The 13,003-nt window shown below is 40.3% G+C and overlaps 1 protein-coding gene across 1 annotated transcript in view; it reads right to left on the bottom strand.

Annotated features, from left to right (window-relative positions):
- Positions 1-13,003, bottom strand: part of kcnt2b (potassium sodium-activated channel subfamily T member 2b) — a 48,955-nt gene that overhangs the window by 32,847 nt on the left and 3,105 nt on the right. Inside the window, exons 3-4 of the mRNA XM_014025081.1 lie at positions 1,453-1,532; positions 1,011-1,113 (exon numbers count right to left, since the gene is read on the bottom strand). Of these exons, the coding sequence (XP_013880535.1) occupies positions 1,011-1,113; positions 1,453-1,532 (183 nt within the window). The remainder of the gene's footprint in view (positions 1-1,010; positions 1,114-1,452; positions 1,533-13,003) is intronic.

The raw sequence follows: 13,003 nt of genomic DNA, 5'->3' as shown, positions 1-13,003 counted from the left end.
GTTCTATAGAGCGTCCAGTGAGAGACGTTTTGCGCTTTTTGGCCGCTCAAAACGCGTTTGGTGTGAACGCAGCATAAAGATCTCCAGTCCGTCTGTTTCGGTTTTCGTGGGAGACGCGTCGAGCGGCGAAAAGTTCAGATATTTGAACTCTGGCGGCGGCTCGGGCGGCGGCGGCTTCTGCAGCACCGCATGCACGGAAAACGCTCTGCGCCCCTTCCGCCTTCCTTGCGCGCCGCTCATAACGCGCGTGACGCGACGCACAACCCCTTGAAGGCGCGTTCGCCATAGACTTTGCATGTAAACTGGCAGCTCCTGCCGCTCAAAACGCTCTTGGTGTGAACGAGCCATCAGGCCGAAGATGCAGAAGACCAAACTACAGGACCTGTCCATCTGAGGGACATGTGTAGTCTAAAAGACATTTAACCATGAAATGTTCAGTTTGTGATGTTTATATGACATACACCCAGCCCCTCGGCCACTTAGATAGTTTTCAAAATTTATGTAGAGTAAAAAAATTAAATAAAAAACTCAGTGGACTGATTTGGCATGATGTCCTGAGACGTTGCAGCTGATAGGAGTCATAAAACAGAACAGGGGGACGTTAGATGCCCGGACACCCCTGTAGATAAATGTGTTAAATGAGTGAAGGAAAAAAATGAGCACCAAGCAACAACCCTAGGTTCTCCCCTGAAAACCAGACCCAAATTTTTATGTGCAACCCTGTTTATTAYGAATAAAGACTTCTGAGTTCCGGTGCATTTGTGCGTGCAGGGGTCATTATGTTACCGCTATGCGGTATCTAGTTATTATTATATCAAAAAACAGCTTAAAGCAAATATCTAGTTTCCTTTCCTGACTGCAACTCCAGCACTTCTTTATCAGCCTACTTTATATACATTCCTGTCACCTCATTTATTGACCTGGTGCTCCGGTCACAGCTGTCAGACCCTYGCAGTCACCCAGGTTTTGTTTCACCTTTTTAATCCCCCTGTTATTGCCAGTTCTCTCACCAGTCTTGTCGCTCGTCCCGCGGGTTGTCAAGCAGGACTCTGACGATGTAGAGGAGGCAGCTCAGCACTTTCAGAGCAAAGTTAAACATTCGCACTCGCAGACCTGCAATCCAGAGCAAATAATACCAATTTATGAAAGGATGGAAGGTCAACCTAAACAAACTAATTACATAACGTGARTGATTTTGTTGTTTTAATTGGCTTACAGGAGAAAATGAATTACGTTTAATTTTAATCAACACACGGGCAGACAGAGAAAACAGTCTCACAAAGAGGAAAATCTGGGAAACAGATGATGAAATGCCGAGCAAGAGTGTAACACCGCTTTGCACACCAAAAAATGAAACACATCTTTTCAGCCGAAAAGCACGTAGAAACAAAGACAGCAAACAGAAAACGGGCATGTAATTCCAAAYCGCGAAAGTGAGACCCTGAAACTTACTGGATCTTTGGTTTTTGATGAAGAAGAGCTTGAGGCGCTCCTTGAAAGTGTTCTCGTTCACGTAGAACTCCACCTGCACCCTGGAAGAAGGATGGAGAGACGGGCAGTCAGTAAGAGAGGGATGGGGATAATGAAGGCACCGGAGACAAACGAGGAGTCAAAACAGAGCCGCTTCGGGTGACTGAGGACAGAAAACATTTCTTTTTTACAGAGTCAAGCACAGAGAAAAGAAAGTGGAATGAATTTTTGGACAAAAAAAAGGTGATGACAATTCTTTGAGCAGAAAAGTATGAAAATAAGGCAACATTAAGGACTAATGGGTTTTGGAGGAAATGGTGCTCCTGCTTTTGCGCCTGCCCATAAGGCCCAGACAGCTGCAGTCACTCTCGTTATCTCCACTGATTAAATATAGAGCAACAAATTACTTCCCTCTGATGTTTCTGCAGAACATGGGAGGCCATAATTACTGCTCTTTCTGCTTTTCCAGTCCGGCACCCTCCTGTTTGGAGGGACACACACACACACAYACATGTCCAACATGCACACCTATTAATAGTGGAACCCCTCACACGATCAGCTGACGTGATGAAACGACAGAAACTTTTCTCAAACAGCTCTTACATGTGTGGAGACACACAATCACGTAATCAGACAGACTGTAGGTGACTGTAATTCCTGTCTAACCACCTCGGGGTGGTGGGGTGGGGGTGTGTGTGTGTTGGGGGCGGTGTCTGTAGCTCTCTTTTCATTCTCTGTAAGGAGGAGTGGATGACTCAGGCTGGGGTTAAAAAACGTCTGACCCATCACGCTGCTGTCCTCCTTTACAGCAGAGAAAGATAAAAGAGAGGCAGAACAAACTGCCGTCTATTCTCCTGGATGAAGGAAGAGAGCGGGGGGTCAGTGGGTTGCAGAATATGTGTTTGTGTGTGTGGAGGGTGAGGAGGTGGAGGGTCTTCCCAGGATCCTGGTGTAACACACAGAAAACAGGACCAGAGCACCTTTTAGACAACGTTTAAAAGAACGTGGGGTAACTTTCCTTCGTTACCATGGCAACCTGAAATTCATTGTCTTTTTTTTCCTTCATTCTCGCAGGAGCAGATGTGTGCAAACGCGTTATTTAATTTTTTTAAATTTTTTGTGAGTTGTGTTCAGCCATCGGAGCTGATGGCCCCGCTGCAACTTGTCGACGGCTCCCCTCGCTCTGAGCAGATTGGTGCCAGTAATGCTTTTGTGCACAGAATGAGAAAAAATAAAAAAATAAACAGAACATAACACCTGCACATAAAACACAACTGTACCTTTCTCTTTGATTAAGACGACTCTGTCAATCAAAACTCAAAGTAGCTTCGTGTGTGGCTAACATGTTAACTTCTGGTGCAAAGAAAGCAGCAATTAGCTGATTAGACTTGGCGGCCATCTTTTTAGTTACATCCAGTGCTTAATTTCTGTAAGTTTCACCAACATCAGTGAGGTGATTCATAACATATTTTGCTAACACTGCAGACGAATGAACACACACCCAGAGCTGAACCACAGCTGTTTTACTGGTGCTGAATTTCTTCCGACTAGGGGTGTAAGAAAATATCGATACGCTGAAATATTGCGATATCTCATTTCCTGATACTGTATCGATATTCTAAAGCCCTGTATCGATTTTTTAAGGTTTAAAATGTCAACTTTCCTGCCAGCCATTCATTTTTATGTTGTAGTTCTGCCTCTGACCACTAGTTGGCAGCAGTGAGCCAGACATTTGGCTCCTCTACCTCTTGAGTGCCAGAGAGTAAGGGTAGCATTAGCATTGTAAGTAAACATTAGCTTCATGCTCCGATAGCTGAATCTGAGCGGAAAAGACCGACACCCTCTGCCTTCTAAGCTGAGGTAAGGTTACAAATTATTTGTCACAATGTCTGTATTTTAAGACAAATTAAGTGTCTTGTGCACTCTTTTTTCCAACTGTAGTCAGCCTTCATGTTTCAGAATGCTAGCGCATGTCCATGTAATAGAATTTTCTGAGACAATGAATTTTGGTTTTTCATTTTTTTTCCAGTAAGAGGTTTTTATACAGTTTTTGGACCAAAAAAAAAAAATCTCAATATATCGCAATATGTCACCTTGCTTACAGTATTGCAATATATCGGGATATATCGTATCGTGACCCCTCTGTCATGATAAGTATGTATCGTATCGCCAAACTCTTGCCAATACACAGCCCTACTTCCGACAAGCTCTTTCAGGCTAGAACAGGGGCGGTTCTAGGGGTGGGACCACAGGGGCATTGACCCAAGCTGAAATCTGACTGGCCCCCTGAAGTGCCCCATCCTGTCACTCAGAGCCACACTCCTCTGTCCTTTGCCTGAGATGGGTGATGGCTTGTGCAGTTCCATGTCCAAACACTAGAGGCGCTAATGAGTCAAATAGGAATATCCAGCATGAATCGGTCTTACAGAGTTCTTCTCTTCTTAAAGGGATCCATGATTAGTTGTAACATTAGACTTTGTTTGATAAACATTTATTTTAACTGTAAAATAAAGACTGTAAAAATACTGTAGGATGTTCAGTTTTAATCATCTTTAAACTAAATTTTAAAAAATATTACATGGACTGAGCCATTTTATTTACACACAAAGCATTCTGGGTACATGATGACATCAATGGGTCCTCGGTGCGAGGCTGTGAGCGAGCTATATCCACCCTGAAGGTTAATCTTGGACAATATCTGAWGATYGACTCTTTTAAATGAAACCAGAGAGCGTTGACAGAGAGGAGAAGGTAGAAATGACTCAGCCTGGAACTGAAAATGTGGATGGAGGACAACAGTTTAGTTTGTTAGTTTGTCTTGCTAGCGCCAAGATAATACATATAAGGCAATACAGCGTTGGCGCTAAAGCTAACAGGCTAAGCTGAGGTTCTTCCTTCGTGAAGCAGCTCTGTTGTCCTCCATCCACATTTTCAGCTTACCAAACCTCACCAAAACCAGGGATTTAAATGCAAGGATGCTGATCAAATACTTGGCCCCTCTATAAATATTGTGGCCCCTTGATGGCCCTTTACTCAGAAAAATCCTGGATACGCCACTGTGCTAAAATCATGTCATCCTTAAGTAAAATAAAACTTTATATACTTTAATGTTTTCTTACTTTCAAAAATAATGTTTTTTTAACAACTGTCATCTGAAGATAAGTGTTCTGTCGCCTGCTACATCCCCCGTTTTTCCCTTGTTTGATATTCTCCAAGGACGTTTTTAGTTGATTTATATGCTTAAATCCAGACATCTGTGTACTTTTTTTTTTCACTCATCAAAGCCTCCTCAAACTTGGTGACTTAAAGCTGTGATCTCAGGAGAAGATCATCTCAGAGGTCATCCTGCCCCTGATGTGTTTTTAAAGCCGCTCTAATACAAAAGGATGAAAGGTAAATCGAAAATATATCCCGATGAAGAGCTGAGCTGCGGACTAGATCAAGAGTTGGGAACTTTAGCTGAAGGAGAAGGTGGTGGAGAAAAGGAAAAGGAAAAAAGAATATTCAAAACCCCTAAAGAAGATTACTTCAAAATAAGAGCACATCTCAGTGGAAAAGGTCTTTCGTTTTGGAGTTTTGATGTTCCCTGCGACTCATCCAAAATGTCAGTTCACTAAATAAAATATTTGGTGCCAGGAAAGATGAGCTCATTACTTTCATTAAAGAAAAAATTGCCCATTTTTTTACAACAGGAACAAGATTTGTAGAAAGCATCTTAAAATGTGAACACTGAGCCAGGAGTAAAGCTGCATTTGAATACACGAGCATGAGAGAGAGAGAGAGAGAGAGAGAGAGAGAGAGAGAAAAGGAAAATGGACAAAAATAAGCAGCCGCAGACAGATGGACAGACGGACAGAAGGGGACATGCGGAGGAGGATCTTAGAGAGGGAGAGTGATTGCTGAACCTTGTTCTCCTGCTCCTTCCACCCATGCCTTCGCTCCGTAATGACACAGCACAGACCACCTAATGACACAGTGGAGGGGACTGAAGAAACACAAATCTGTGCACGCACAGCAGCACAGCGCTGGCTCACAACCTCCACAATGAACTTAAAAGTGGTATGCTAATGTGTTTTGGGGGGGTTAAAAAATAGAGATTAAGACAAGACTGTCTCAGCATTCTCAAAATTTATTCGGTTTCATTTTTGGAACGTAGGCGGAAAACCAAAAATAAATTAGGAATAACAAAAAATATTTTAAAAAAGGGCTGTTAGCTGCCTGATTATTCATCAGGATCAGAAAAAACTCTTCACAACTGCTTGGGTCTGGGGAAACTAAAGAATCCTTGATCCAAACCCCAATCCCATGCCTCCTTCTGATGATKTATCTCCTTAGATAACCCAGTATTTCTTACGTACAGATGTGAACAAATGATGTTAAAATAGTAATTCAATCTTTACATTAGAATCCTGTCAAACTAAGTGTTTGACCTTAAGGATCACAAACGCTTTCAAGCTTTTGAGCTTTGRCATTGCTGCATGCGCCACACTGAACACGGACTGAAGCAGAGTCTAGAGCTGCTTGAGGAGTTTAGAAAGTAGAGTAAAGATRTCCATGTTAAAGGTAGAGGCTACAAGATGATCTCCAACCAGCTTCACAGTCTTCGGACCTCAGTGGACTGTTGCCAACCTCCTAAGGAGTGGACGCAAGTGGAAATGCAACCTCAGGGTTATTAAAATGTGAATCAACCAGATACAAAAGACCCAAAAAAACCATTCAGAGCCATTCAAGCTGAACTCCAAGGTACAGGTACGACACTTTCTGATCTCAGCATTTGTCAGATTTTAAATCATAATGAGCTCCATGAAAAAAGATTAATGTTAAAGTCTGGGACTGGGGCTTTTAGGGTCAGTCACATTAGTTGTTTTTTGATTATTATTGAAGGGTACCAACAAATCTATCTATGTTTGCCTAATACTGTGACAAATAAAGGTTAAAAAAATGTGTTTGTCTTGATATGTTGTAAATCTTTTTGCTTGTGCAAAAAATGTTTAATCCTTCTATAATTTGCTCACTTATAGATTACCTTTGATGATTTATAACCTGAGTGTGTCGGCCTGAAGGTGTTGACCTTTGATTTTTTTTTTCTCCTGTAGAGTTCTTCCCTGGACTTGCAGCACACCAGCAGGTTGCAGTTAGATACCTCCTTTCAGTCTGCAGCCTTTTGAGCCTGAAGCACTTTTTATTTAGATTTTGSACTAATGTACTCATCTATACTTTCCACTGGTTAAAGCATGACATGCATACTGATTTGCTGACAGCCATGCTCCTCGTGTTTCTATAATTTTTCATTAAATGTATTTAAAACTAAACACTGTGTCTCAGGTCAGCTGCCCTTATATTAAGAAGATTAGGACATAGTGTTTAAAATACAATCATAGAAATACTCTTTACATCCAGGCTCGGCTCTTTGAGTTGACATTTTTTCTGATCTGTAGCTAGCGGTGTAAGCAAATTTCCCTTTTGATCATAATAAACGTGATCAAAAGTCACTTAGTTGTTGAGCATGAAAGTAGATCCCACATTTTTCTTATTGAGGTTTCATAGTTTAATATTCTCTGCTCTCATCTGTGAGATGAAAACACAGCCCAGATCACCAACATCTGAACTTTTTTTTTTAAATCCGGACGATGTGTGAGCTGGCACAACTTCAGTTATATGTTGAAGGTAGGGGGCTGGACGAGCCGGGTTCAGATTACTGGAACCCAGTAAGGATTCTGTTCCAGGGGTGACATTTTTTTTTTTTTCAGAACGTCTGAGCCAGCACCTCGCATGTGATCAAAAACATCTGGGCGCTGACATCATTTCAGTAATTCTTGGTCTCTTGTGAATGTGTTCCAAGCCACGGTTTTATTAAAAAATATAGGCCTAAAGTTCAGATTATCAGCTTTATTTTGAGGGAGTTTRTATTTTAATTGGAAGCAGGGTTTAGAAATAAAAATCCATCCATAATTAACCCTTTTTTTCCTGGGGTTTCAAAAGTAATTGGATAAATTTACATAACCATAAATAAAACATCTATTTTTGATACTTGGTTAAGAACTCTTTGCAGGCACGGATCGTTTAAAGACCGGAACCCGCTGTAGGTTCTCTGCTTAGAGATGATATGCCGGGCCGTGATCAAAGCTGACTTCAGCTGTTTGTTTGTGGCGCTTTCTGCCTTTGGTTTTGCTCGAAGCGAGTGAGATGCAGCTCTGATGGTCTAAAATGCTAAAACTCTGCGTGATTACATGAATTTKTACACCTCCCTCGTGAATCCTGGAAAGCAGGTGAGGTAACTGTGTTAGAAACGGGCCACCTCTCTGGCCCAATGAGATGCGAACCTCAACCTTTTCAAGAAACTCGTGAATAAAAGTGATTCAGGCGTCAAACAAAGGCTGAGAAAGTCAAACAAATTGAAGCCAGTAAATCCCACATCCCCCACACTGGGTCCTGTAAAAACCATCAAAAGAGGCAAGGTGTACACTGCTCCATCCAGTCAAAGGCTGAAAGGACAGATTGTTCCCGACCCAGATTCACAACCATCATAGGAGAGCAAATGACGGCAGGTGGAGAAGAATCAGACTGTGTGTTTGGATCCCTGCTCCAGAAACATCAATTTCTTTTACTAAAAGGATCAGATTTTTTTTTTCATTTTAGGCTTTACAATGCGTGCTGACTGCAGAGTCAAAAGAAATGAATAGCATTTTTAAATACCACTCATTCCCGTCACAGAATTGATTTTAACAGTTCACTGTGAAAGTACTTTCATGATAGCATAATTAAAACTGAGGCATTTAAAGAGGCGGGTATTTTGTTCGTTTACCAGTAACCACGAGGAAAATATGACTGATTTACTGAACAGCTATTTCCACATTTAAAATATTTACTTTTTGAATTTCACAAGCCACGCTGTTTGTGATGTACTTGTTTTTTCCCCATCATATTTCCCATTAAATATAGATCAACCATGGCCTTTTCCGCGAGCCACCTCCTGAACAACCTTCCAGTGGATTAAAACTTTCCATTCATCACCAGTGGACGTCCTCCAGCCGTCACCCACTGATGCTCCATGATGTCACCAGTTTCGCCTCAGCTTTCTTTGAGAAGATTATTTGCTGCTTTTTCCATGTTTGCAGTTTCTATTAATTGTGAAAGCCAGAGAAAGAAGTGTTTGGACCGATCACTGGGTTGAATAAAATAACAATGATGCCCACTGCATTCATTTTTCATTTTATCATGAAACAAAATCTGGCTTCGACTTGCTGCACAGTACTATTAAAAATCCTCCTATGACATCCTATCTCTGTTTCCCCCAAGACTTCATTAGCTTCATTTATTCACAGACTTTAAACATTTGATTAGATCAATGAGCGATAATAATCTTTTTTTCCACAGTGGTCCTCACGTCACCTCTTTGAGGATGACGTAGTGCAAAAAGAAGTGAAACATGAGAGGAAACCTCTACGTCTTTAGTCCCCGGTGACTTTGAGGCTCTTGAATTTGAAAGATAACTCCTTTGGTGTCTAAGGTTAACACAGTTTGGGAATAAAGGAAATGCACAACACTTTGCTCAGCAACTTTGTATTGCACTCTGATGCTTCTGAGCCTAGCTTCCCYGTGAAACCTCATAAATGATCAGATATAAGCTAGTTTAGCCCCATAGTGCTACATCTGCCATTTAGCAGAAAGACACCTAAACGTTGACAGTGCTTATTTAAAACTAAAACACTGGTTAGGGATTTCAATATCTATCTTTTTAGACAACAAAAAGATTCCTCCTAAAAAAAATAAAAGTACCAGAAAGCTTACATAAGCRACAACCTGTTCGCTGGCTCTGGTATCACTCCAGCTTCAGGCTATGGYTCATCATGAAATTAAATGAGAGTTCAGCTAATTCATGTCAAACACAGTCGGTTTCAGTATTATTTACAGTATATATAATTACCGTTAAATGGCACGGTTTCCAGACTGCAAAAAAAAGATTACATTCAGTAAACGCAGTCCTTGTGACCAAACTGTCTCCATATGATGCTTTCCTGCATACACAACTATTTATACAAGYAGTGGCTTATCTGGATTATTGTCAGACTTAACAGCATGTCTTCTCATATGCTCCTAATTAGACCTATTCTTAGTCTTCAACTAACCTGAAACAAACTTCTGATGACTTAATACAGTATAATGTTGAGTATATTGTTGTGCTGTTACAAGATGGTGTCTATTCGGACCATAATAAAATGGTAATTGTTTAAAAAATGTACAGTTTCTTAGTTTAAACACTGGATTTGTTTATTGTGTTCTACTCTGGGTAAAACACAGGTTTCTAAGATTTGCAAACCATTGCTTTTTTTAATAAAGATTTTTATGATTTCTTCCATACGTTTTTCAGCACGTAACTCATTCCACAATTTTTGTGCTGTTTCAACATTTCATACATCAAAACGTTCAGCTCCTTCAGGACATTTTGGCTATGAATTTTGATATTACAGAAACTTGTACTTTTAAAGCTAATTCGATTTATTGGCCACTTTTTTTTCTCATTGAAAATGAATGCAGCTGTTTTCAACCTAAATCTTTACTGCACTTTTCACCTTTTAATATGGTTCTGCTTCTTGTTGCTAATTTCAGCTGTCTTTGGCTTCTTGTTTATGTTAATTTAGCTGTTTTCTGCTTTTAAAGCTTCCTTTTAACTGATTACAGCTAATTTKRRSYTTTTTYYWMTTTTRTGATAATTTCAGTCTCTCTGCAAACATCTGCTCTTTCTRCCTCTTTGTGACAATTTTCGCTTCGTTTTTTTAGCTACTTTCAGTTTAAGCCTTTTTAGCAGTTTTATCACAGATTGCGACTTTGTTTTCCTGAAGGTAATTTGTGATCAATAAATGGAAGTCTGAATAATATAGCGAAAACCATTTGAATCTCTTCTAAAAACCTTTTTCCAGTCTCTCACAGCACACAGCAGCAGTCAGTACGCCTCAGAGTAAGAAGGCCTCGGCGCCTWATCTGAAGCTAAATAAATAAGAAACTCTCAGGAGCAGCGTCTGTCCCCGACTGAATCTAAGAAGAGACAAAACTCGAAAACCTCTATGCATATAACGATGAACCAGCCTTAAAACATATGTCACTTCCTGGTTACACCCACGGAGGTGGTAACGTTTACGTCAGACCGTAACCAACTTGTGTTTATGCAGACAGAAAGAACACATGAWAACACACACCAACTCTCATTCTCAGTTTTAAAGCTCATGGCTGCAATGATCAGAAATGAGAAAAATACAAAACTGGATCTAAAATTTAGTCAATCAGTTACAAAATTTCCTTTTCTCATTTTTTGCTGATGTGATCTATTTTTTTCTGTCCTGTTACCATCTGTCTGCTATCCATCTTGTTTCTGCTAGTTTTAGCTACATGTCTGCTCTGTTCAGCTTTATCGACACACTTTTTTGACAGTTTTTTTTTATTAAACATTTTCAGCTTCTGCAGTTTTCAGCGTTTTTGCAGGAATTACCAACTCTCTAGTTCATTTTCATTTCACAACACGTCCCGACTGTTTTGGAACAGAGGTTTTGTTTATTTATTTATATTTTRATCTTAATCATTTTGAGACTTTTGATTAATTAGAACCTCGTTTTTAATTGCTGATGCTTTGTTTTTGCTTCGAGTTTCACATCCCGTTCCTTTCAGCGGATGTTTTAAAGTGGATTTTGTTTTAAATGTCAGAACATATGCAGGGTTTTTTTTTTACATGAGGTGTTCATTTGCTCTCTTCACCTCTTTTCTTGCATTCTGAATTGAATCTCTTAAGCATCACCTTTTCACTGAGAGTTTCTGTCTATCATACAAATACATAAAAAAATAAAATAAAATAAGGAATCGTCCTTGCTTGCACCGACTCTGCACAGTAAAAGAAACAATGTTTTCACATTTCTGGACAGAGATTCTWATCAGCTTTTTGAAAGCGCCACATGAATGAAACCTAAATTATCTCTGAACGACTCGCTGAAACACCGTGAGACGAGAACAGACATGAATATTGACAATATTGATGGATCATGTTGTACTTTGTCCTCAGTAGATTAAAACTTGATATGAAGAATTAAARAGCAATGATGGGAGGAGAAAAAGGCGCACAGAGGGAAAGGATGGATGGTTCAGAGCAGAATCAGACGTGAGGGAGAAACAATGTGGAGRCGACAACCAATAAGAAATTATTTTAGGGATAAAAGCTGTAATTTGTATGGTAATCTGGGAACACTCCCACTGAGGCCGTCACTGGTGGAGCTGTGGAAACTCTGTTGTATTTCAATCCACTTTTAACAAATTAGTCACACGAGTGGAGCTCTGATGGAAGTCGTGTGCATTCATGGCTGCTGTGACATCGCCGTCAACTCCGCGAAGAATCGTTGATTCCTCTGCAGGAGCTGGAACTCAGTAATTACCGTGTGTTAAGTCTCAAACAATCCTATTTTGATGGGTCCTCAAAATGTCGAAAAAACAAAAACAGAATTTCCTGTCAGCATCAGGCACGCAAAATGTGAGAGTTTGGTTGAAATCAAATCAAATATTTTTCTGCTCGTCGGCTGGCAAAAGCAAAAACCAACAGACAAAAATAMTTTAGCAATTTTTAGGGCTTATGGGAATGTATTTAGGMAAAAAGATCTGACAGCTCCTCTGAYTGTCAATATCAGCCTGTAGAAGATCTGAATTTAATTGTTTAGTCATCTGGCATTTCTTCAAAACAGACGCCTCTGACTCACTGGCAGAAAATAGGAAGAGAGCAGACATCAGAACGTTCCTCTGTTTCTTAGTGTTTTTGTTGGAGAGAAAGAAATATTGATATCCTGCTCAACAAAAAAAACAAGACAAAGATTTGATCAAAGTTAGAAGCAGAGAACTTTCAGAAGTGGATATCTATTYAAGTTCTTCAACCAGTCTGCAAGACAACAGCTGTGCCAAATATTGTTTTTTTCTTCAAAGATTTATGGCTGCAAAATCTCATATTTTTTAAAATTATTTTGTAAAAATAAATCTGATTAAATCAAAGCATCCGCAAATAAAGAAGTACTCGGGATGTGATTAAAAACAACATATTGTGCTTTTAAATCCTTATGTTCCACATTTAAATCATTCAGTTGGGTCTAATGTGAAAYGGCAATGCTCTTTCACCTCTTTTCTGAGGTGTGTCCCGGATCAACTCGTTTTGAGGCTGTCTCTTTAAATCTAAACGAAGTGCCTCACACTCTGCTCCCCTTCCAGCTTCCAGAGTGGTCCACTCTAGTTTGATAGAGGGGGGTTATTTAGCGTCCATCCAGCCTTACATGTTGGGGCCAGAGTTTGACTCAGAGCAAGAGGAGACTGAAAAAGGGCAGAGTGCCTTCTCCGGGTCAGGGGGGTCGTCCTGCCTCAAGTGGAGGAGTTTACGTATCTGGGGATCTTGTTCACGAATGGGGGAAGAACGGAGCGGGAGATCAACTGGTCCGTCGTGGTGAAGAGAGAGCTGAGTCAGAAAGCGAAGCGCTCGATTTACCGGTCGATCTACGTTCCTACCCTCATC

This window comes from Austrofundulus limnaeus, unplaced genomic scaffold (genome assembly GCF_001266775.1).
Source record: "Austrofundulus limnaeus strain Quisiro unplaced genomic scaffold, Austrofundulus_limnaeus-1.0 Scaffold4, whole genome shotgun sequence".
NCBI lineage: Eukaryota > Metazoa > Chordata > Actinopteri > Cyprinodontiformes > Rivulidae > Austrofundulus > Austrofundulus limnaeus.
Note: the sequence above shows the minus strand (reverse complement) of the source record. Positions and strands in the feature narration are given on the sequence as shown.